General features: G+C 43.6%; 1 protein-coding gene across 1 annotated transcript in view; it reads right to left on the minus strand.

Moving 5' to 3' along the window:
* Positions 1-255: 255 nt before the first annotated feature.
* Positions 256-26,425, minus strand: part of RCL1 (RNA terminal phosphate cyclase like 1) — a 39,930-nt gene continuing 13,760 nt past the window's right edge. The window contains exons 5-9 of the mRNA XM_060237379.1: positions 25,669-25,793; positions 23,684-23,809; positions 17,441-17,597; positions 12,792-12,895; positions 256-557 (exon numbers count right to left, since the gene is read on the minus strand). Coding sequence (XP_060093362.1) covers positions 407-557; positions 12,792-12,895; positions 17,441-17,597; positions 23,684-23,809; positions 25,669-25,793 — 663 coding nt within the window. The 3' untranslated portion in view covers positions 256-406. The remainder of the gene's footprint in view (positions 558-12,791; positions 12,896-17,440; positions 17,598-23,683; positions 23,810-25,668; positions 25,794-26,425) is intronic.

Genomic DNA, 26,425 nt, shown 5'->3' on the forward strand with positions numbered 1-26,425 from the left:
ATTCTACCACAAGCTTCTTACACAAGAAAAAAAGCAGCAGATCTCTAGCTTAATGCTTATGTTCTATGCTTAGTATGCACAGGTCACACAGCTAAGCATAACAATTTGTAAGGAGGTTCTACCAAGATAATTTGCCCAAATCTGTATGAGAGCGCTTCAACTCTATAATGCTTTTGCATGATCTTTAAGAAGGATTATTTAGAGAGAACACTGCAACTGCTACTTTGCAAAAATGACAGAAATAAAACACACATACAAAAGCAATTTGTAAGTTTTTTTCAGCGCAAACTAAAATTGCATGAAGGTTTCATAACAGAACAATACCATCTGTGTAACAGGTAAGGGGATTTTACTTTTTCACATACAGGCATAGATTCATGTTTCATTAAAATCTTCAGGCTCTTTATCATTTTACTGTCTTGCTCAGATTGGAAAATCCAATGCCAACACAGGTCATTAAGACTTTTTCACCACCTTTATGCTCTTCATCAGACGATTTCATTTCAATTTTAAACATAACCTGAAAATAGCTTCTCAAATGTCGCAGAAACTCAATTCTAGAAGAAAAAAGGCAAAAATAAGTGGATATAAATACTGCAATAAGTACCTATAATTCGTTTGGACCATAGCTGGGTCACCATTCACTACAAGAAAATCAACCTGAGTATATATGAAAATTTAATCTGAGATCAGTTGTAGAAATGGGAGATCTCCTGGCTCTACCTGGAGGCTGGCAGCCCTAACACAGACATCCAAACACTCATGATACTCCAGCATCTCACAACTCTCCTGCAGGATGTGTCCCACTCTACAATCTGAGAAGCTAGATTGCAAGGATTTCATTAAAATCTGCTAGCAGACATCAATTGTTTTTAGAAGATTTGAATGAAACCCAGTTATATCTTTGGACCAAAACTCAAGACAGCTTGTGAAAGAATACCACACAATATATCATACAATTAGCATTCACATGGTGCTGATGAATTAAAATCTGGCAGCTACACTTATCAAAAGCAATTACATGTTGCTGGATTATTTAATCAGGCCTCACTGTACCATCTGGATGGAGATTTATATATTCTCTTGCTGTCTCCACACCTACACAGGTTACAAATATCCTTCCTCCTCTCGCACTGCAGAAAACTACTGAAGAGATGACAAGGACAGACAGGACAGCAAACCAAGTTCACTAGCCAAAAGGTCTGTCTGTCAACATTCCAAATGGCTTCATAGCTCAAGATCTTGCCTTTGAAACCTATCGAGAAGCTTCAGTGGGTCCAAACTGCAGCAGCCAGGCTACTGTCAGGACTGAGATGTAGGGATCATATCACCTTTGTGTTCAGGGCCAGACCACCCACTAGGCAAATTAGGTGATCCCAGCCCCTCGTGCCTCTTGGAGTCTCCAAGAGGCATGGAAGGTGGGGCTTTCTTCTTGCTTTTGTGCCCTGAGTCTCCAAGAGGTGCAGGCTGGCAGCACAACCGCTTCTCTGGGGTCCAGCCATTCTATCCTATAGGACCATAGGATAGAATGGAGAGATCAGGCTGGCACTGTGGCATGACTCTACAGAAAGGGTTTTAGACTTTAAACCCCTTCTCTGGGGTAACGCCATAGCCTGATCTCTCCATTCTATTCCATGGCCTATAGGATAGAATGGACTCCATTCTATCCTATGGGCTCATAGATAGAATGGAGAGATTAGGCTGCCACTGCGATGCAATGTTAGAGAAGTGGTTCTAAACTTTAAATCCCTTTTCTGGGGTTGTGCTGAGGTGGGAGCCCTATCTCTCCATTCTATCCTATAGGCCTATGTGTGTGTGCAAGTAGTTAGCCCTGCCTAGGGTGCCCAACAGTCTAGGTTCAGCCCTGCTTGTGTTGAAAAATCTCCACTGGCTACCTCTTTGGTTCCTAGAAGAAATTAAGTGTTGGTTCTTCCCTTTAAAGCCCTAAATGGCTTGGGACCAAGAGACTTGAAGGATTGCTTCCTCCCATACTGTTCCAGCCTACCAGCTAAGATCTTCCTCACAAGCTCAGCTCTCTGTTCAATGGGGAGGGAGGTGGCAATCATATGTGCAAAGCTCATTCAATTGATGCTTGCCTGGCACCTGTGCTATTTTCTTTTAGGCATCAGTCCAAAACATTTTTACCCAGGCTATTAATTAAAGGGTTGATCTTTTAAAATTGTTTTGACAATCTCCTTCTTGCCTGAAGACTTTATGAGACTATCTGAAAGCTGTTTTATTCGCTTACTTTATACCCAGCTTTTCTGCCCAGTGGGGACCTGAAGTACCTTACAACATCAAAACATACCTGTGAGGTAGGTTGGGGTGACTGGTCTGAGGTCACCTGGCAAGCTATCATAGCACAACAGGGATTTGAATTTAGGTGTCCCAGATCCTAATAACTATACCACACTGGCTGTCTGTACACTTTTTAAATGGTCTGGGTCAGGATTTTATGCTGGATTTTTAATAGTTTATTAAGTACAAATTACTTTTATGGTTGTGTTTGTTACCTTTTAGTCTATAAACTACCTTAGGTAAGTTCTCTTAGGTGGCATAGAAATGCTCTAAATAAATCAATATGTCCCCTGCAACGTTGCAGGAACAAAGGCATATGCACCAGACCCAACTTTTATTATTATCATCATCTTCTTGTCCTTTGCCTGCTGATGGGAGAGATATGCATAGGGTGGAAGAATGGGATGAGAGATGGTGCCATGATTCATGGTACGTCTTCCAGCCAAAATGATGTTGCTAACCATATCAAGGGAATTGACTGGCAATTGACTTTAAGGGAATTAACTGGCAAGGATTGGGGAGTTAATTAATTGCAGGGTGTGAGTTGTGCTTTCTACATTGGTTGAGGCTGAAGTAGAAACTAGTGGGAGATGATAGGCCTGGGGGTTCCAGTACTCCTGGGGAGGGGAAGGTATGATGGTGAGAACAGACATCAATATAAGGGAAGAAGGCCGAGACAAGGTAGTGCTCGGCCACCTTCCGGTCTGTGTCCCATCCTGACGGTGACAGGTAATGGGGCCAGGTTGAATTACTTGCCTCTGTCATTGGTGCTATGCAATGCCAGGTGCATAAATAAGACCTCGGTTCTCTGAGAGTTTCTGCTTGAGCAGGACGTGGACCTGGCTTGCGTGACTGAGACCTGAGTGCAAGAGGGAGACACTGTGGCCCTCTCCAAAACAGGTCCCCCAGGTTACTCAGTCTTTTACCAATCACGAACTAGCAGGCTGGGGGGGGGAGGGGTGGCTCTATTCATATGAGAGGCTTACTCCTTTAGGGCTCTCCCGGCCCCAGGGATCAACGATATTGAATGTGCTAGTCTAGCGTGGGATGTTGGGGAGGGGTTGGCGATTTGGCTGGTGTACTGTCTGCCTAACGCACCAGTCATCACCTTACCATCCCTGATCGAGGCCATAACAGGCTGGGCATTGGAGTACCCAAGGCTTGTGATCCTGGGTGACTTCAATGTCCATGCTGCCGATGCGGCCTCTAGTCAGGCGATGGACCTGTGTCATCCATGGCGACACTGGGATGCTCCCAATTTACTACATCACCCACATACCAGGCAGGGCACATGCTAGATTTGATCTTTGGGGCCGGGGTTTTGGTGGACGATATTACTGCGGAGGCAGTGCCATGGTCGGACCACTTTGCCCTCAAGGCTCATGTGGATGTTCCACCCCAAGTCCATTTGGGCGGTGAGCTTATTTTGGCTTGCCCGTGGAGTCTGATAGACCCTGAGTGGTTCCAAATGGGTCTACGGGACCCCTGGCGATTCTCTTGATGATCTGGTTGAGTCTTGGCATGGCCGGCTCTCCAGAGTCATTGATGAGATTGCATCTCGACGCCCTCTGCGCCCTTGCGTTAAGCTGGCCCGTGGTATACCCTAGAGCGGCAACAGCTGAAACGAGGACTCAGACGGTTAGAGAGGCAATGGCGGTGTACTCGAGACGAAGCGACTAGAACATCTTATAGAGAGTTTGAGGTCCTATGAGATGGCAGTCAAAGCCACAAAGAAGACTTACTTTGCGGCCAAGATTGCGTCTGCAAATTCGCACACGGTGCAATTGTTTAGGACAATTTGGAATCTTACAACACTGCCGCAAGGCAGGCCAAATGCTAAGGAATTAGAGATAGGCTGTGAGGCTTTTGTGAAATTCTTTGCAGATAAGATCTCGTCGCTCTGCCATGACCTCCCCGCCACATTGGATACAGTATGTGAACTTGAGGCCCCGTGCCTGTCTTCTGGTCCAGTCCTGGATCGCTTCAACACACTCAGCTTGGAGGAAGTTAACAGAATCCCTCTCTACTGTATGCCCAACAACTTGTGATCTGGACCCGTGCCTCTCCTGGCTAATTAAAGCTTGCCAGAGGGAGCTTAGGTGTCCTATATGGGACATTGTGAATAGATCCCTCTCGGAGGGACTTTTTCCAATGCCTCTTAAAGAGGCTGTGGTCCGTCCTCTCCTGAAAAAGGTTACATCAGATCCGACCGAATTGGCACATTACTGGCCGGTCTCAAATTTGCCCTTTTTGGGCAAAAGTATTGAGAGGGCAGTAGCATTACAGTTGCAAAGTTTTCTGGATGACACTTCCATCCTAGATCCCCACCAGTCCGGCTTTCACCCGGGCCATGGGATGGAGACAGTGCTGGTTGCCCTGGTGGATGATCTCCAGCGGCATCTGGATCGAGGAGGTTCGGCGGTGCTGATGTTGTTAGACCTATCAGCTGCATTTGATACAGTTGACCATCAGTTACTGACCCGCCGCCTCGCCAACGTGGGGCTGGCCTTGCAATGGCTTTCCTCTTTCCTTGATGGTTGGGGACAAAGGGTGGTGATTGGGGGAGAACTGGGAGAGAACTGTCCCAGAGGCGTCCACTTAATTGTGGGGTGCCTCAGGGGGCAGTCCTCTCCCCGATGTTGTTTAACAACTACATGCGCCCCCTTGCCCAGAGTTGTGGGCTGGGTTGTCACAAGTATGCTGATGACACCCAGCTCTATATACTGATGGACAGCCGGCCTGGCAGCATCCCAGAAAATCTGGACCTAGCGTTGCAAGCTGTGGCAGGATGACTCAGGCTGAGTAGGTTGAAGCTGAATCCAGTGAAGACAGAGGTCCTTTGCCCGAGCCGTGGCGGCCTGGGAAGGGAAATCCCCTACTAGTTTTTGATGGTGCGCCATTGGAAAAGGTGCACAAAGTCAAGAGCTTGGGGGTGCTACTGGAGCCTTTCTTGTCAATGGAAGCCCAGATAGCAGCCACTGCTAAATCCGCCTTTTTTCATCTTAGGCGGGAGAGTTGGCCCTCTTGCTGGAGTGCGATGACCTGGCAATAGTGATCCATGCAATGGTCACCTCGAGGTTAGACTACTGTAATGCCCTCTACACGGGGCTGCCCCTGTGCCGAACCCGGAAACTGCAGCTAGTGCAGAACGCGGCAGCCAGACTGTTATTGGGGCTCCCTAAGTGGAAGCACATACAGCTGAGGCTGCTGGAACTGCATTGGCTGCCAATTGTATACTGGATTCGTTACAAGGTGCTGGTTATTACCTTTAATCCCTATATGGCCTAGGACCTGCCTACCTTAGGGACCGTCTCTCCCCATATGTTTCCCAGAGGGTACTGAGATCTGCTTCACAAAATCTATTGACAATCCCTGGGCCGAAGGAGGCCAAACTGAAAGTTACAAGAGAAAGGGCCTTTTCGATCACAGCTCCCCACTGGTGGGACCAATTACCAGAGGAGGTGCGGGCCTTGCGGAGCCTTACTCAGCTCCGCAGGGCCTGCAAGACTATCCTCTTTCAGCTGGGTTTTTCTTAATGCGGAACCTATTGTACAGTCGTCACATAAAATTGTAAGATGAGTAACATCGAGACTGTAGCACCAAACTAATTTGTTGGTTTTTAAATGTGATGGTTTTAATTAGATGGTTTTAATGTAATAATACATATACTTGAATTATAATATATATTGTTATGTAACCAGTGTACTTTTATTATTGTATTATTGTAATGTTTGCATTTTATATTATGCTATGTAAGCCGCCCTGAGCCTGCTTAGGCAGGGAGGGCGGGATATAAATTAAATATTATTATTATTATTATTATTATTATCAACAACCCACCCCGCTGGAGCCAGTTTGGTGTAGTGGTTAAGTCTGCAGACTCTAATCTGGGAGAACCGAGTTTGATTCCCCACTTCTCCACATGCACCTGCTGATGTGACCTTGAGTTAGTCACAAGTTCTCGCAGAGCTGTTCCTCTCAAGAGTAGATTCTGTCAGAGCTTTCACATGGTATCTCTTGTGAGGAGGGGGAGGGAAAGAAAATTTTAAGCCTGCCTGAGACTCCTTCAAGTAGTGAAGGGCAGGGTATAAATCCAATCTCTTCTTCTTCTATAAAATTCTACTGCTAAATGCCAGGCCAGTCACAGGAAAAACAGTAGCCTCCCCGCAGGACTTAATCCTGGATGAGGGGGGCTGACTTTGCATGTATCACTGAAACTTGCCTAGAGGAGGGATTAACCTCTTTCAGTGGTGCCCTCCAGGGTACTCAGTGAGATCAGCATAAGTCTGGTAGCCATGGAAGTAAATTTTGCTGTAGGGGGGAGAAGATATGGGAGATTGTAAGCCTCTCCGAGTCTCTGATTCAGAGAAAAGGGCAGGGTATAAATCTGCAATTCTTCTTCTATAAGAATTCTATCCCTCTAGCATGATGCCCCATCCAGGATGTTACCAGTTTTGAGGCTGTGTGCCTAGTATTGAGACTGAGATTGGGATTCTGTGTACTGACTACCTGACTGCCTAACAGCTTCCCTTTCTGAGCTGACAGAGCTGCTCTTGGGTGGTGAGTGTTGAGGACCCCTAAGCTGGTCATCTTGGGGGACTTCAACATTCATACCGAAGCTGTCTTGTCAGGAACAGTTCAGGATTTCATGGCCTGCATGAACTGGTCCTACACACTGTGCAGGTCACATATTTGTGTCGTATTTTGTTCTGAGCAGGAGAAATATAATCTGTGAGTGGGGGAATTGGCGATGGTTCCTTTGTCATGGACAGATGGCTATCCACTTGGGCTTAAATTTATAGGGATACCAAGATTCTGCAGGGATGGGAGATATATTAAAATGATTCACTCCCAGAGCCAGATGGCTTCAAATAGCTTTCTGATGGCTCTAGGGGATTTTTCTGGTGCTCCTGCTGATGCCTTGGCTGATCTCTGGAATGAGGACATGACCTGGGCAATTGACACGGTCACTTCCAGGCACCCTCCCTCATATGTTAGAGCCCAGATAACACATTGGTTTACTGAGGGGCTGCAGTCAATGAAAAGACAAGGGAGACTGCTAGCATGACAGTGGAAGAAGACCAAATCAAAAAGGACACAAGAAATTAAAGCATACTCCATGGCAGTGACGGCAAAAAGAAACAATACTTTTCCACTACCATTGCATCTGTAAAGTGTAGGCCAGTGGAGATGTTCAAATGGTCAGAGGCCTGTTGGATTCTGACCTACAAGAGGAAGTGCTTGGTTGCCCACTGTAACCATTCTGCTAAACACTTTGCAGATAAAATCTCTCACATCTATTCTGACTTGGACTCTATGTTAGCAGTGACAGGGTCAGATGGTGCCAGGATGCTGACTTGTCCAATTCTGTGGGATACTTTTCAGTTTATTCAGTCTGAGGATATGGACAGGGTCCCTGGAGGTTTGAGGCCTACCAATTGCTTATATGATTCTTGCCTTCCTGGTTACTTAAGTCTTCTGGCAGGGGGTAGGGCTGGCTGACTGGGTTCAAGAAGTAGTTCATGTTTCCTTAAGCGATGGAAACAGATTGTGGTACATCCATTTCTTAACAAGCCTACCACTGACCCAGAAGATCTCAGTAATTATTGACCAGTCTCAAACATTTCATTCCTGAGCAAGGTGCTTGAACAGGTGACAGCTAGTCAACTCCAGGCCTTCCTGGATGAGGCAGAGTTTTTAGATCCCTTCCAATCTGATATCAGTCCTGGTTAAGGAGGCAGTTTTGGAGTCGGTGTGGTCCAATAAACTAAATCCTGACAAGACATAAATGCTACTGGTGGGCAGAAGATCTAACCCAGTATTTAATGTGTCACCTGTTCTGGATGGGTTTGCATTCTCCTAGAAGGAACAGGCCCATAGTGTGTGTGTGTGTGTGTGTGGGGCTCTTGGACCAAGCCCCGCTGCTGGATAAGCAGGTGGCAGCTGTGGCCAAAAGTGTCTGTGTTACCATCTTTGATTGTTTAGCCAGCTATGGCCTTTCCTAGGCAGAAAAAAATTAGCCACTGTGGTGCATGTCCTAGTTACATTCAGGTTAGATTACTGCAATGCATTCTACTTAGGGCTGCCCCTGAAAGGTGTTTGGAAACTTCAATTTCCAGAATGCTATAGCCAGAATGTTGGCTGAAGTGGATCATAGGGACTGTTTCATTCACTTACACTGGCTTCTGAGTTGTTTCTGGACACAATTCAAAGTACTGGTCTTGACTTTCGAAGTCCTGTATCATTTGGGACCACCATACCTGAAGGACAGCCTGACCTTTATGGTCATCTTTACAGTCCCAGCATAGGGACTTCTGAGATTAGGTGGGTTGAAAAATAGGAGAGGACCTTCTTGGTCATGATACCAAAGCTCTGGAACTTTTTCCCTAGGGAGATCTGTCTTCCACAGGCAGGTGAAGACTTCTGTTTTGTGATCCCTCCTTCCAAACCAATTTTTATGTTTTGTATGTGTTTTAACTTTGTTTTTTGAAACATATTTAAAAATTGTTTTAATGATGCATGTTTGGGATGGAAGCTGATAATTTATAATGCAATTTTATCAGATACGTTTAAGTGTTTAGTCACCTTGGTGATCCTTGTAAGGGCAAAAAGGCAGGATATGCATTTTGCAAACAAACAAGAAAATGTTTGGGGGCGGAGGGGGAAGTTAGCTAAAATGAGATGCACACAGGATATGGGATTGGCTGGCACAAAAGGGAGACAGATAACTATTGCAGTAATAACAATTCTATAAGTCTGTTGTTCAGTCACAGTCGAGTCCAACTCTTTGCGACCCCATGGACAAAGTCACGCCAGGGCTTCCTGTCTTACTGTCTATAAGTACCAGCAGCTAAAAATATTCAAAAAGAAGTGCAGGGAGAAAAATCCAGACTTGAAAATGCCATTAAAAGCAACTTTAAATAAGCAAGATATAAATAACACCATCATCTTTAAAAGATGGGACAGGGGACCACGAAAGTCAAGGACTGGCTGGGAAAGAAAGAGATACCACATTGGTGAAAATAAAGGGAAATAAGAGCAAAGAGAGAAGTTTGCACATTTCTGGAGCACTCTCCCCAAGTACTTGTATGAATACATGTGAGATGAGGAATGGAGCAATCATGCAGGACAGATCAAGACTATGAGGACCCTCAAGAAGAAGATGCACTCCATTTCACACTTTATTCCGCCCCATGCAAGTGGTGGGCCAGAATGCTTGTTGATATGATTTACCTCCTACACCCTCCAAACAGATAAGCACCTGTGCAGAGGCCTCTATGTCCCTGATGTGCGTTTTCTGGGACATTGGTCAGCCACTGTAGGAAACAGTTGGAACCCCCCCCCCAAAAAAAAAAAAAAAAAGCCATGAGGTTCTCCAAAAGAAACAAAATCTTGCCCACAGCTAAGAAGCAATAATGCTGGAAGAGGGAGAAGTTATTATTGATGAATTTATTGCTGCCAGCTTCCTCTGACAGACTTGTGCAGGAAAACCAGAACCTTAAAACCACAGCAGTATTAGGACACTGGAATACACAAGTGTGTTAATAAGCTGGAACAGCAGGACTGAGGAGAACCTCTGAGCAGACAGTAGAGGGCAGTGGAGAATACATAGATCAGACTGTGGCTGATCTCTCTCAAAAACAAAAACAAAATAAAGCAAAAGGGGGGGGGCACTTTAATGTGTTCCAATATTCAAAAAACTTATTTTGAGAGCTCCTTTGTTTTCTGAAAAGGGCTAGATTCTCTAAATGTCTACACATCACATAGCAGCGAACTTAGTTCTATCATCAAAAGTGTACTAGACAAGGAACTGCAATCAGTGCTGGGTCTGTGGTCTGAATGAGATGCCTACTTGCCAGTGTGTATTTGTATCATGTGCACATTGCATTTTGGAGCAGCTGGATTTTGTTATACTAAAAGCATGAAGCATTGTATCTGTAGGACAACATGTGGGAATATCCCTTACAGGGATTGCCAGGGCAGCTAATAAAAGCTTTGTATCTGTAGGACAACAATTTCTAAAGGAAGAATTTGCCCAAGATCATAGACACTGTGTGGATGGGCCATTGGTCAGCTTCTGGATTAAGCAAGCCATTATGGGCATAAAATGTCTGCCTGTCAGCACCTTTTACATTTGCACAACAACAGGCAAACATAGAGAGCTCAGCCTGACATGTTCCTTTGTCTTGGCAGCCACCACAAATTGGAGCTCTGTTTTGTGCATGCTGAACAAGAAAAAAAATCCAGTTGCAGCCACAGTTATAAAGACTAATTACATAAATGAAGAACTGGCTTGCCCCACCCTGTTACAATGATTTAATGGAAGACTCTCAGTATTAGGTCAAAGATCACTTTCTGGATGAGGGATATCGTTTTTTATGACAACCTTTTTTCATTGATTATTACAATCAAATGCTAAGAACATGTAAAATATTGCCTGCATTCAGACGTCTTAACCATGGTTAATTCAAAGTTTCCACAAACTCGGCTTGCTACACCTTACTCCTCCCTCTTCTCATGGAGAATAATGGTAAAAGATTAACTCCAGTTATCTGTGACAACCAGTTGTTAACTTTGATTCTCCATGCAAGAAGGGAGGAGCAAGGCACATGAGTGAGCTCAGCAACTAGCAGGGTTCACTACAGCTTGGCCAATGTGGTCTACTGGTTAGAGCATTAGATTAGGATTCCCACTCTGCCATGGGATATCACTGGGTGACCTTGGGCGGGTAAAACACTTTTGTTCTAGCCTCAAAGCTGTTGTGAGGAAAAAATGGAAGAGGGGACAATGATATTGTAAGCCACTTTGTGTTTGCATTGGGGTGAAAAGCTGGGTATAAACATTTGAATAAATAAAATACACTTTTTCCTTGATTTTGGTTATATGTGAATGCCAGCTATTCTAGCATATTAACCTTTTGAACAGCATGCTTCTTGCTCCATTATGTGTTGCTCCATTTGAAACTTGAGAGGAAGAATCACTTTAAAAAGCCGTTGGAGGAAAGCTGTCTGGCATTATTCCTCTCTCCTTCCTTCCCACCAGAGGCACAAAGCAACTAGCACAAACAGTTGAAGTATTTTTATAGCCATAAGCTTGCATGTCATTTTGTTTCTGTTTCAAAGCAAGGTTCCAGACCTATTAATGGCTGTGGGGAAAACAGCTCTAAAAAGGAGATAGCACATGGCTTGTGCTGTATACAGTAGTGTATAATTCAGAGGAGAAGTATTATCTTCTAAAGCAGGTCTGCATGTATTTTTGGTGACAGCCTCTCCCTAAAGGCTACTTAAATTCCAAGTCATATCAACATTCACCTTCAGAGATATTTCAATGTACTCTTTCCCAGATTTTCTATAGCTCTGTGCTAGAACCCACAATGAAGATACTCCCCAATCCAGCTTCTCCATTTCTCCCTCCCATGTACCCTCACGCTCACCATGCCACACATCCACATCTGATGCCTGCATGCCTGTTCTCTTCATGCTATTCATCTTCCACCTGAATTAAAACCCATCTACCAGCAATCACAGATTTGCAACTCACATCCCTATCCCTAGCAGGATCATGACCCACAGCCTGGGAATCCCTGAACCTTTACTCTTCAAAGGGTAATCATTAGCTTACTAAAGATTACTTGTTAATTGCTTTATTACCAAGTCTTGGACAAGTGCTTGCCTTCCCCAGCCAGGTGACACATTTAAGAATCACCAGACTGTCATTGATGAACGCAGGACCACCCTCCATTTGACCCAGAGATTTCCTCCATTGGCTTTTAAGGTGAGATGCCAAAATTCACTTGTGGATTTCAGTTCTCATTGTGATGGCACCATCATTCTTCAGTTATCACAGTACTGTACCTTTCACGTATACAGCACCGGTACCATGATAACCGAAAAAGGACAGTTCATAATCTAGGTGTTTAGACACCATTTGCAAATGAGCATGTTTAGTGGGACACCATCTAAACCAACTTGAAAAGAAAGCTCAGCTGTTTTTTTCCAAGGCTATATTGCTGAGCTGCTTATAAAGATGGGATGACTTGTGTCTTGATCTATTCATGGTGAGAAGACACAAATCCTTCCAAATGGATTCTGGACATTTAATATTCATGGAACAAAGTAGAGTAGAAGCTCTAACTTCAACAGTACAAAACATCAGCTGCTAGAAATATGGATCCGGAGAATACCTCCAGGTAAGCAACCCCTGGCTGATGTGTGAACCAATTTCAGCCTGTTACTACAAGTTTTATTGCTCTGGAATTATGCAGTACTGGTGAGTAATAAAGTCATCCAGTATAATGCACAAAAATAGACATCTGGCAGCATACAGTGTTGTTGAGTTCTTTAACAAAGGCTATAAGAAATTCCTTTTATAGCTACAAATCAAACATGCCCAACCCCCCAACTGTTATTTAATGCAACTAGCATATAGCACAAGGCTTGCTAATTTCACTTTATGCGGGGGGGGGGGGGGGGAGGAAAAAAAAAAGAACTTACGTGTATGGTGAGAGTGTTCCTAACAGGACTTTGGAAACATCCTGCTGTCCAAGGGTCATGAGGAGGAGAACTAAGCTTTGGTTTGTTGAATCCACACAGCCTCCCTGCAAAGACAAACATTTTAATAATTAAGCTTTATGCTAACCTGAAAATAGGGGCAAAAAAGGGAGAAAGGGAGGAACATTTGCTTAAGCCTTGGAATACCTCTGGTTCTCACATTTCAAGGGTAAGAAGATAAAACACACAGATCGAGCAACATTTAATCAACCCAACTGCACAGAAAAGAGGTTTCAGGATCAAGTTTTATGTGCCGGACTCCAGCAACTGCTGTCCAAAACCCAGGTCAGTATGGCCAGCCATTTGTGTGAATCTACATGATTGAATGCCCAATGGCAATCTCCTTCCTCCATGCAAGATGCTGGAGGGCAGCAAGAGTTAACATTCTTGCTGCTGCTATGTCAGTAGAAACGCTCCTCTGAAAACCTTTAAAGATTCAAGCAAATAAAACACTTTGAATCTGACAGAGAAAAAAATCTGCTAGCCTGCCTACACTGCATATTTATTTAATTTCCATATGCTCTCACAACCAAGGCTTTCAAGCTAACACACTAAAAATGAACACTGTTAAAAAGGCCAGTAAAAAACAAAAAAACCTAGCAACAATCAGTACAAACAACAGAGCAACATAACAATAAAAACAATGAAAACAGCAGCAGTTTTATAAAACACAGCAGAACAATAGGTCATATACATACACTTCAGCAGTAGATAAAATAGGTAATATAAACATGTTGGTAGAAGATAAAAGAATTAACCAAATCGGTACAATCAAATCAAAGAGTGGCTAGCATACAAGCACTAACACTCAATGGCCAACACCATTACATGCCAAATTGTATAGCAACTGTCTGGGTGAAGAGGGACATTTTAACCTGAAACCTAAGCCAGATGGTAGGACAATGGGGGAGGGGCACTTGAGGCATCAGATCCTAAAGGCTTGATGCTATGGAGGTGAATTTTTGCCTGGGGTCCATGTCTACAACCCTATGAGAGTTCTGTAATCAAGGTACCACCATAAAGAAGGCCTTGTCCCTCACAGCTGCCTGCCTCACCTCAGCAGATAAGGGCATGAAAAGAAAGGCCTCTAATGCAGTTCTTAATGCTCAGATAGACTCATCTGGGAGAATGTGGTTCTTAAGGTATCCTGAGGTCCCAATCTAGTTAGGGCTTTAAAAGTAAAATTTGCTCAAAAGATGGTAAAACTGTTCAAGAACTGAAGAAGCATGTCCTTGTACAGATGTTAATCAGTGTATGATTCTGGCAGAAGAATTCTTCACAACATGAAGTTTCTAAACAAAGATAGCCCCATGTAGGGCACACGGAAATTATCAAGTTTAGATATGATCACAGCCATAGCTTGGTTATTATCAGGAGCTAGGTAATGCATGCATATTACTCCCATACTGCAGTAACTGCACTGGCTGCCCATCAATTACCAGGCTCTTCAAGATGCTGGGTACCACATACAAAGCCTGTCATGGCCTCCCTATGCTTCACCATGACACCTTTGCTTGCTGAGCATGGCTGTCTGCAGGTGCCAACCTGCAAATCGACATCAACAACTGCCAATACACGCACATTCCCCATTGTGGTTCCCACCTTATGGAATGGCTTGATTGAGGAGGGCAGGAAGTCTCCCATTCGCCTGGCTTTTTGCAGGTTATACAGAACTGAACTATTCAGGAGGGCTTTTTGTACTTGGATAAAAGGGCTTTTGAAATGGTTCAGAAAGATGCTTTAGTAAAGAAATATGGACCATGCACTGTACTACTGTGTTTAGTACTCTTTGTCCGTTTCTGTAATCATGTACCTACTAGAATTTCTGCATTGTTTAATATGTCATGCTACTGCTGGTGTTTTGTCTCAACTGTTTCAGATTCCTGATTGCTGAGCAGTCGGGTTAAAACGGATAAAAGGAAGTACTTCTTCACCCAAAGGGTTTTTTTGGCCACTGTGTGACACAGAGTGTTGGACTGGATGGGCCATTGGCCTGATCCAACATGGCTTCTCTTATGTTCTTATGTTCCTGCTTGTTTTTATTACATTTTCATGGACCCCATCCTGTTGATTTTATTGACTTGCACCGTGTAATCTGTTTTCAGTTTCAGTGAGAAAGGACTATAAATAACATAAATAATTCTACGAGAAGAAGAAGAAGAAGAAGAAGAAGATATTGGATTTATATCCCGCCCTCCACTCCGAAGAGTCTCAGAGCGGCTCACAATCTCCTTTACCTTCCTCCCCCACAACAGACACCCTGTGAGGTGGGTGGGGCTGGAGAGGGCTCTCACAGCAGCTGCCCTTTCAAGGACAACCTCTGCCAGAGCTCTGGCTGACCCAAGGCCATGCTAGCAGGTGCAAGTGGAGGAGTGGGGAATCAAACCCGGTTCTCCCAGATAAGAGTCCGCACACTTAACCACTACACCAAACTAACTTCGGTGGTATTTTAAAAGCCACAAAGAGATTTGGGAAAATCAACTGGGTAGCAGTTTCCTTCTCAGTCCAAAAGCAGTCTGACGATTAGATAGAAATGCAGGGTTGGCCCTGGTTAGTATTTGGATGGGAGACCACCAAGGACATCCAGGGTCACATCAGAGACTGGCAATGGCAAACCACCACTGAATATCTCTTGCCTTGAAAACCCTACAGGGTGGCCACAAGTCAGCTGCAACTTGACAGCACTTTCCACCACCAATGTCTCCTCCAAGAAACACTGAAACTGCAAAGCAGCTGTTTGCTTGAATGCATTGCTCAAAAATAGAATATTTGCTGCTAGATAGCTTTTTAACAGCTATCAGTTGCAGCCAACAACTGCAATTTACTCGAGTTGCAACACCAGCAGGCGTTTTTGGACCAAGAGTTACTGGGTCAGGATGTACAGAATTACAGAGGCCTATTTCTCCACTAGGAATGACTTGGAAGTACAAAAGAATTCAAGTCACAGCAGAGCTCTCCTGAACAATGATAAGTGATATATCCATCTCATCAATTCAACAAAGGCTGCATCGATGTCAGATGCTCTGATAACTGATCTAGTGACTCTTGTTCATCAGCCCATTGTTGTTCCTCTATTCAAAGGCTTCAATATCTTTGTATATCTTGTCCTCAATGGATCTATTGATGTAAATGCTTTCTTGAAAGAGAGAACACTTCTTTCCCTAATTAGCTTTATTCCTTGGAGAAGTCTGATGCGCAACTTTATGCTATGCACTTCTTTCACTAGCTATGACTTCTCTAATTCTCCCTGTTAAACCCACTTGAAAACAAAAGAACAATCCAATTTCTGTGAATATTTTAAAAGCAAAGCTATAGGCTCTTCAGAATAAAGAGCCATTTGGATAAGATTTATAAAGCACAGCAAAAGTCAACATGCATTTAATTAATATACTCTTTTTTGGATACAAACTAGGAACACACAGCATTATAGTCAAGTCTTTCAAGAAGCATACAAACACATTTAAGCCCTTAACAGTGGAAAACCTCTTGAGAGAGAGAGCACACAAAAATGAAATTTCTTTCCACAGAGAAGGTCAGTTGCAGAATTATTAATACTTCTAGCTTTCCTACAAATGTAACTCTGTTCAATAGTGGCAGCCACTAAATACTTCTGGTCAGACTTCCTTCTATACAACGTCTGTTTTTAATGTTTAGATCTTCCTACTGTGTTAAATGGAGATGCTAGAAAATTAAGAATTGATGATCAAGTTTGCTAGACTCAGTTTTAATTTAGATCAGGACTAGTGCACAGCATCTACTATAAGTTAAAAACTAGTTTTCTTATAACTTAAAACATTCAGCTTAGTTCCTTAACCTCAGTGCACTATTTTTCATCAACTGTTACAGGGTTTGGCCCAAGGAAGCTACATTTGGCACACCACAGGGATCTGTGGGACAAGAAAATAGTTAGAAAAACAAATGACTCAAGTGAATAAGCTATATATAAAGGGGGTGGGCAGAGGTCATGGGTCATATGGGTTGGTATCACTGACAAACATGTATTTTCTTGGCCTCGAATGCTGTCCTATGATGCATATTGTCCTACGACAGCATATGCTGTCCTACGAAGCAGTGAGTTGGTTTCCCCAACTCCATCTGCAGCCTTACAACCCGTTAGGCTAGCCAGGATAAGGCCTATCTATTGCACTGGCTTTCATTAGCAAACAATAGAGCCAGAGCAATATCTGATGACTTGATCAGCCCACTAATAGATCAGGAACTCCATTTAGTGCTGAGTGAATTGGCAATAGGCACAAAATGATGCTTTAGCCTCTGATCTTCTGCAATGATGTCATCTGAATCAAGCCGGTGAGGCTTCTGAATAACAACCTTGTTCCAATTGCCTGTTAACAGAGTAGCATTTCTGACAAAGATTACTTCCCTCCATTAAGATAAATTTCACTACACAGACTGTAGCATTCACTTTTATCTTCTATAAAATGAGAAGGACAAACAGCAATACAATGTGGACAGTGTCAAATAAATACAACTACCCCACTTCCCACATAAATATGAAAAAAATGAATGTAAGGAGATGCGGGGGGCAGTACCTCCACAATGTATTCTAAAGAGACTGTAAACCAATCATTTACCCTGTAAATCTCTTCAAGAAGTAACTTTGCACAATTTGTGCCAAGGTCTTCTGGGAGTACAGTGACACCCTCTCCCTGTGGGTTAGAGGCCAGCTCAGCACTAAGGAAAGCACCACTGGTCGTCTCTGCCACAAGGGACAATCCAAAACCTGGAGACCTGAAAAAAGAATGAAACAGTGCTGTAATTCTTAGCTTTCTGATAAAGATGTCCACTGTTATTATCAGTGATGGGTGCTTAGCAGTAAGACTTGTATTTGTGAATAAAACTGCTTGGCCCAAGCATTTCCTCCACTCCTTATCCTACTGCAGTGGATCTTTCCAAGCAGTCCACATTTGTTTCACAGGCCTGACATGCAGCTTGACATCGTCTGGCCAGAAAGTTCTCCAATTTTCGCTTTCTGCACAAAACAAACCAACTAATAAACAAACCCTTGGTCACTGCAAAGTGGTGCATGCATTTCATAGTGTCCTCTTCATGAAAAGAACACAGATTAATGGCACATGTGCATATATGTGAGCTTAAGGTCATGCTTAAAATTAAATGAGGTAAAAAAAATATCAGGCAAGTTGACTCCGATGATGCAATGGCCTGGGCACAAAGTATTTATTATATAATGTAACAATTGACAATTTAAAACAAGACAGATACACAGAAATACTAAAATTCAACCTATAGAAATTGTACATCAACTGAACATGAATCACATAACAATATCTCCTAAAAAGCCACTCAGCTGGACGTGTTTTGGCTATAAGAGCCTTCCTCCGTGGCCTAAAACCAAATAGCACACACTTAAATTGTAAAACTTAAGGGCAAAGCAGATTTGCAGTATTTCAATATGAGGGTGGGTCTCACATGAAAGTCAAGGCTGTATATAATTCCGAGTCAACCTACAAAGAGGACAGTATATCTATCCAATTCTTCTGACTCTGGCCAAGTATCCAACATCTCCATGTAAATCAAGAATCATGTCCTGTGTGTGCAGCAAAATAGGGTGATAAAATAGACCAGTGTTTCCCATTTGCAGGGTTGTGACCCAATATTGGGCCACTGAAGCCTCACTACCGGGTCACAAGAAAAGCCAAAGCTAGCCGCGCCCCCAGCAAAGATAGCCCCACCTCCAGCAAAGCTCTGCTTTCTTCCTTCCCCTATCTCACTGTTGTGCAGAGAAAAGCTAGCCTTGAAGGCTGACACTGTCAGTAATTGAATCTATCTTAACACAGCGTGACAGCTCTGTTATGACAGCAGGTGATTTAGCTGGCATGCTAGGTCACAGTGACCTTATCTACAGGCCGGTTTGAGCCGGCTGAAGACAGGTGGAAAGGACCTGCTGAGTCAGCATGACTGTGGACTGCCAGGATTGGCTGACAGAACTATAAATGGACTGTGCTTGCAATGCACAGGTCTCTCTTCGAGAGTACACTTGCTGGCGGAGTGCTTTGGTCCTGTGTTTAATGTATTTGACTGCACTAGTGAGCACGTGTTGTAAATATTGTAAATACACTGTTTTAGCACTAGCTGCAGGTGTTTGGCTCACTTCTTTCCTGGGGCTCACCGTTGAGCACATCACACCGCTCTCTCTGCTAACACCCGCACCGACAGACACAGGCTGCAAAGCCTGCGCTCCTTTTGGCTTCCTTCCTTCCCGTCTCTCTGTTGTGCAGAGAAAACGTAGCCTTGAAGATTGACACAGGCTGCAAAGCCTGAGCTTTGTTTGGCTTCCTTCCTTCCCCTGTCTCTGCGTTGTGCAGAGAGGAGCTGGGCTGCCTCTCCTTCCTTCTCCCCTTCTCCCAGTGTTTGAAAGAAAAGCTGGCGTCCAGCGGCACTTTAGACCCATGAAGTGTTCTTCAAGGTATGAGCTTTCCTGTGCCTTGCAGTATGTTCTTTTGGGGAGATTTCCCCAGGAGGCCTGGGTGGCAAAGAAAGGTGTGTGTGTTTTTTTCAGCCAGGAGGGGCGAGGAGTGGGCATTCCAGTAGCTTTTTTTTTTTTTTTTTTTTACCAAACGACCCCTGGGCAGAATTTGTTGCTGGTTGAGGTCATCTGATGGTGAGGAAAGCTTTTTTTTTCTTTGCCCCCCCTTCTTTCTTTCTTTCCCTGCAAGTGATGCTCTGTCTGTATTCTTGGTGCTGGGGGGGTGGGGGGGAAGGAAGCAACAGTGGGAGGACTTCTAGTGCCCTGGCCCCACTGGTGGACATTCTGGAAGTGACATCACAGGAAAAGGTGGAGTTTTGGTTCAGTGTGCCCCAGAAGTGACATCACTTGACCCTTGACACCACAGGAAATGACATAATTCCTGTCTCCTGGCTTCACCCCCAAATTTTAGTAGGTCACGAAGGAGAAGTGTAAAAATAACCGGGCCACGGGAAAGAAAAGTTTGGGAAACCCTGAAATAGACTATACCACTTCAGACTGCACATAGTCACATTTTTAATATTTCTATGTAAAAACTCTCTGCAAACAAAAAATGAACACATCAAGGGAAAAGACTAGCCATTCACATGCACTGCTAGTTTTTAACTTAAACATAATGATTAATACAGTGTAACTCTGAAAAATTCATCTTCCATCTGAAAACCTGCTGTGGTGTAGTCCATTTTATCACCTTGGCACTCTGTTAACACCTCCTTTCCTCATAAAATTCACCCCAAATGTGTTCCCTGAGACCATCACCTGACCCATGGGAAAAATATTCTTACACTGGGTTCTAGAGCAATTTTATGAGGTGAACAAGGGAAAAGAACTGATTTTTTCTTTAAAGTACCTAGCTAATTTCTAACAGCACTAAATAAGGACAGAGGATATAAAGACAGAGACAGAGGGAAGTAAGAAAAAAGATGCAGAGAAGGGACAGGGATGATCTTGTCTTGCCCAAGAAAATCTTCTGAAGTACCCTCCCTTCCCAAAGGGCTCACTCTGCCTAGGGTAACAAGGTAGGGGAAAGCAACAGCAGCCGTCAAAGTTCAACTGGGTCAGAATGTGCAAGACTCTACACATCGAACTCACTTGTTATGAGGGCCAGATCTGACATGAGACCTTGTTGGACCAGTCCATGTGTGTCATAATATTTAATGACAGGAAGTGGAGATACAAACTTTATAAAGGACACAGAGGTGCTTTCTTTTTTTAAAGGTGCTTTGTATCTCTCCTATAGGATCAGGGGAACTGGGCAATGGAAGCTCTTTCCCTCCCTCCCCAGGAGATGAGGAGGGGGAAGAGACTCAGCCAATAGAAGGAAGAGATGCTTGGCTCAGTAGCTCTGTTGTGTGATTGAGAGAGCCTGGCAAAGCAAACTCTCCCTCTCCCCCCCTTCCTCCCCAAGGGAGGAGCCTCAGCCAATGGAGAAAATAGAGGCTTCGCTCTGTAGCTCCTATGTGATCAAGCAAGCCTGGTAAAGTAAGCTGTGATGCAGAAGGAAGCAAAAGAGGAGAAGGAAGCAGATGACAGATAGTTGCTCGGGGGCCTGATACAAGTCCTCCAGGAACCTGATTCAGCCCCCATGCTGCAAGTTTGACACCCCTGCTCTACAACAACGTAACTTCTCCACAGCATGCTACAGATCCTTAAAATGCAAAGCCTCCCTGGATGAGGAGGAGGGAAGACTATTCCAATTTTTAAGGGCTTCTCAAACCCACCAGAAGTCAAATGCTGAGAGGAACACTTACCAGCAGCATCTAGATGACTTGCACAGGTGATGCAAGAAACCCTGAGGGTGATACAGGCAGGGCTTTCCTTTGGATTCACTCATCTTGTTCACATGTTATCGAGAATGCACATATCATCCATGTACACTGTACATTTGATTGTCCTTTGTATGTGCATTGAATAATTCTCACATTACAGTTAATGCACGTAGAGCTGAATGTGTCATTGTTAAAACTTCACATTTATTCAGGTACTGGCCCAGGTTTCATTCATAAAGTGAACACATGTTGGCTCTTTCTTTCAAACAGATGTATGCATGTACAGGCAGGATTGTACATATGTTCACTGGAACGTGAACAGTACTATTATTGCCTAGAGGACAAAGTTAGAGTGGGAGCAACCAAATAGCTGACAGCATATGCTGGGAAATTCATGGGTCAAATCTCATTCTAGCTACAAATACTAGTTTGGCACATGGGAAGTCACTATTCTTTCAGTAATACTAGTCCCTTGTTAGCAATATAGGGACAATGATATTTGCATAGTCTACAGCAGGGTTTCTCAAACTTCTTTCCCGTGGCCCAGTTATTTTTACACTTCTCCTTTGTGGCCCACTAAAATTTGGGGGCGGAGCCAGGAGACTTTGGGTGTGGAGCCGGGAGACAGGAATTATGTCATTTCCTGTGGTGTCAAGGACCAAGTGATGTCACTTCCAGGGCACACTGAACCAAAACTCTACCTTTCCCTGTCATGTTACTTCCAGGGCACTCCCCCTAACTTACCTCTTCATCGGAAGTAAATTCATTTTCAGAAAAATCTCTCTGAAACTCATAACGAGCCAAAATGGGGGTGGAAAGTGGGCGATCCTCTCTTTTCACCCCCACACCTACATGCACCTATCTGTTTGTGTATTCTTCTCCAGCTTGCAAGTACTCCTAATGCCCATGTTCAATTGCCTGCACCACCTACATATCCCTTCCTCAACAGCACTGGCCAATGCATGCAGTTGGGAGTGCTGTTGCCATTGCCATCAGGAATGCCAGCACTGTGTACCACTCACACTGGGCCCTGGCAGCTGCTCTACCTCAAAATATGCTAACACATTTAGTAGGCCCTTCCTTCAGCTGCTACTACTTGAACCCTTCCTCAAGCTACAAGAAAATCTTTCGATAGCTATTTTTCATACTTTTCTTTGGTTGAAACACTGGGAAATTGCTGTGAAAGGTAGCAGAGAATTGTACTGCAATTAATGAATTAATTTCAAGTTATATAAAGTTCATACAAACTTTTCTGCAGTTATCCCAAAAAGGATATTTATGAGGGGCTTGCAGCTTTTTACTGGCTGTATTTCCCATGCCTTTAAAAGCAACCTGTTGTGCAGATACTTAGCAAGTGAACTACTTTCATCCTTTTTAATATCTACAGGAGGAGTTTAATGTTGGTGTCAGACAGCTGTTAAAAGCAGGACCAGTAAAATGGTGCCAAGTGCATAGTACCATCTCTTCCAGTGCTGTTGAGATATACCGCAGTGATCTCCAATAATCTTTCTGCCCCACACCTCTTACTCTCACTCACTCACACAGAAATCTCATAGAAGGCCACCTGGCTACAACTGGGGGTGCCAGCTTTTCACTGGCAGAGCTTCTATGTCTGCAACAACAGTATGATGAACAGAAACGTTTCATCCAATAAAAATGGAAGGAAAGAAAGAAAGAAAAAGGGAAAGAATTAAATGGAAGGAAAGGAAAAGAAAGACATGGAAAGAAAGAACATAAACATAAGAGGAGCCATGTTGGATCAGGTCAGTGGATTATCCATTCCAAAATTCCCTCATACAATGCCCCAAAAGCACCAGAATGTCCACCAGTGGGGCCAGGGCACTAGAAGCTCCCACTGTTGCTTCCCCTGTTCCCAGCACCAAGAATACAGACAGAGCATCACTTGCAGGGAAAGAAAGAAAGAAGGGGAGGGCAAAGGGGAAAAAAAAGCCTTCCTCGCCATCAGATGACCCCAGCCAGCAACAATTCTGCCCAGGGGTCGTTTGGTAAAAACAATAGCTACTGGAATGTCCACTCCCCGCCCCTCCCGGCTGAAAAACACACACACACCCTTCTTTGCCATCCAGGCCTTCTGGGGAAATCTCCCCAAAAGAACATACTGCAAGGCACAGGAAAGCTTATACCTCGAAGAACACTTCATGGGTTTAAAGTGCCGATGGATGCCAGCTTTTCTCTCAAACCCTGGGAGAGGGGGAGAAGGAAGGAGAGGCAGCCCAGCTCCTCTCTGCACAACACAGAGATGAGGCAGGGCTAGCTTTAATGGGGGCGGGGCTAGTTTTGGCTTTTCTTGTGACCCAGTAGTGAGGCTTCTGTGGCCCGGCACTGGGTCATGACCCTGCAAATGGGAAACACTGGTCTACAGGGTTCACTGACATTACATAACACAAGTGGTCTGGAAATATGAAATGAACAACAAGAATGTTAAATATTGTCTTCATCGATTGGTCACTTTGAATTCCCTGGTTTAAACAGTCATATTTAGTAAACTACCATTGCATGTTGAAGAAGGAGGTGGAGGAAAAAGAGTCCAATAAACTTACTTCCCAGAGCTGGTTCCCTTCATATGATCTGTATAAATGTAAATATCTGGCAGGAATTTATTCAGGATGCTCCTTGCAGAATCCACAATTCGATTTGCTATCTGGGGTGAAACTCTCACAGAATAGCTAATTCATGAAGTTAAGGAATTTTTCATAAAATACCTTTAAGATAAGTAGACCATAGCAGAACAAGAGATTTCTGACACATTTCCTATTTTTTGCCTTCCATTTATTAAACACAGAAACATACCATTTACAGCCTGTGGTTTTCCAAGAGGTATTTACATCCTCATTTTGGATTCCAGAGGACAAAAGGGCACAAGGAATGTGGGAAGTCTACTGCTGGCTACTGCAGAGAGTTACAACACCATTTTAATGAGCCCCATACACACTTTCCTTGGAAGCTCTGTTCACCCCTTGGGCTTAATCAACATCACAACAGCCATTCCATCAATCCCTGACACAAGCAAAGAGACCCTCCTATACCAAGGAAGCACTGACTTTATCTCTCAGAGGGGGCACATAGTTTGTTTTAGCAATACACAGTAATCTCTGTCCTGCAACCTGAATGTAAAATATTATAGCACAGTTATGTGAAAAGGTGACTGCACTGTCCATCAGTCTCCAGCAAGGAACATCTGTTTGTTTCTTATCCATCTTCTAAAGAAATCCTGAGGTGGGGCAGAGCTGAGAGAACTCAGCCACCCTCTGCTTTGCAGAAAGAAGCACAACTCAGATACTGGTTTCCTGAAAGACAATATTCGGTCTTCAAATTTAGTCTTGCACTCCCATGTAGAGCAGGAAATAAAATTCAAAGAATGAATAACAGACCAATGTCTGATCCACAATACCTGTATATGTACCAAGGCTGCAGATCTAAGAACACTGTGCTGGAAGTCAGCCCAATGGAATAAAACAGGGCTGGCTTCCAAGTAATTCTGCTTAAGATTGTGCCCAAAGTGTATGACATCGTAATTCATACTCTGTTGCACTGCTTCCTTCTGTGAATGGATAGTTAGTTTTTTTGTGACATCTGATCAGAACTGTTTTGCCAGTATAACATCAGTATTACTCCATGTATAAATTATGCAAAGTGCATAACCAGAATTCAGGCATTCCCACATAGTTCTGATTTGACTTTAAAAGGAACAATAAGACACATAAGAGTCTAGCCTACAACAAGTTTATTTTGTAACAAAAAAGGAGGGTGGGAAGAAGTTGGCAGTTTGCTGTTTAGGCTGCTATTCAATGGGAAAACATGCATACCAGTTGGAATAATTCTCACTCTGAGTATGTGGGGTGGAGAAGCAAGAGTACACCTTACTTCCCTCCCAAGCCTTTGACACCATAGGTATAACATTCAAATGTGGCCAAATCCAAGGGGTATAGGTTCAGATTCCTGAATTTTACCCAGAACACTGACTGTGTCTTGTGAATTAATGCATGTAAGATTTGTTCCCATTTGAACATTATATGTCTATGTTGATGGCAAGTGGTCTGACACCACTGGAGCAGACATCCTGAATGGATGGAAAGGTAAAGCTCACTTTTGCTCCTCCCCCCCACCCCCACCATCTACAAGAACCTTCCTGTCTAAACCACCACAGGGAAAACCAGGCTTGTAACCAGCAGTTGCCTTGGGTGATTAAGAACTGCTTCCAGGCAACTAGCCAAGGAAGCTTGGTCCTAGTGGGTTCTGATTTTTCCCCCTTTTATGCATGGACAGCTGGTCTAGTCAAAATGCTTATAGGCTTTTGTCTGAAACTAGTAAAAGCCACCTGGAGACTTCATCTGAGTAGTACACATTTAAACAAATATTGTACATGCAAATCTTTGAAACTTTTTGGTCCAATGTCATGACTACTCTTGTCATAATTCCACTATATTCTTGCACTACATAAGGTTCATTGCACAAACAGAAGTATATCTACATACCCATAACACATATCTAATACACTTCAGGAGACAACCTTCTTAAAGGATACGCCACACCTCTGATACGCTTAATTTTGCCAGGGTCAGTAAATTGAACAGGCTTTACTGTTTTCTTAACAGGACAAACAAATACCACTTCACCACCTCCTTTGGGTGGCATACCCCTCCTGGTAATCTGAAAATTATAAACCACAGTTTAAATTATGGTTTAAAAAATCAAACCCTAAATAAACATACAAAAAGTTTGCAGGGTTTGTCAAAGCAGAGAGGATAAAGGAAAATCTAAAACAACAATTTCTCCCAGGATTAATTATTAAATAATTGCCTAGGATTACAAGTTTCATGTTGCATAGAATATGCTATACTAGTTCTGTCCAGTAGGATCACTATGGCAAGGGGCATGTCCATGTTAAAATAAATGGGTTGCATTCAGACTAAATTTTTCATCAGACTAAAATTTCCATCAGGGGGACAGAACTTTCCTGCCACCCCTCTCCCACTTCAGCTCATTGACCTTCATTTCCTGGGGTGCAGGGGATCTTGAGGAGTGATGTGAGTAGGGTTTTTAGCAGGAAGGTGGAATTGGTGAAATTGCCAATGAAGTTTAGATACAACCCATATCTTATATTTGAGGGTGCGCTAGCATGTATGAATGTGTATAGTCCCTAAAATCACCATTCAACACAGATTACATATACTGGCATGGCTGTTTGCAGACTTCAAACTGCCCATCACCCTACTCATTACTGAGTGCCTGTGCATACATGGGAATTCACACTAACTGGAGTCCTTTCAGCACCTGTTTTT

Source organism: Heteronotia binoei, chromosome 4, assembly GCF_032191835.1.
Source record: "Heteronotia binoei isolate CCM8104 ecotype False Entrance Well chromosome 4, APGP_CSIRO_Hbin_v1, whole genome shotgun sequence".
NCBI classification, from domain to species: Eukaryota; Metazoa; Chordata; class Lepidosauria; order Squamata; family Gekkonidae; genus Heteronotia; species Heteronotia binoei.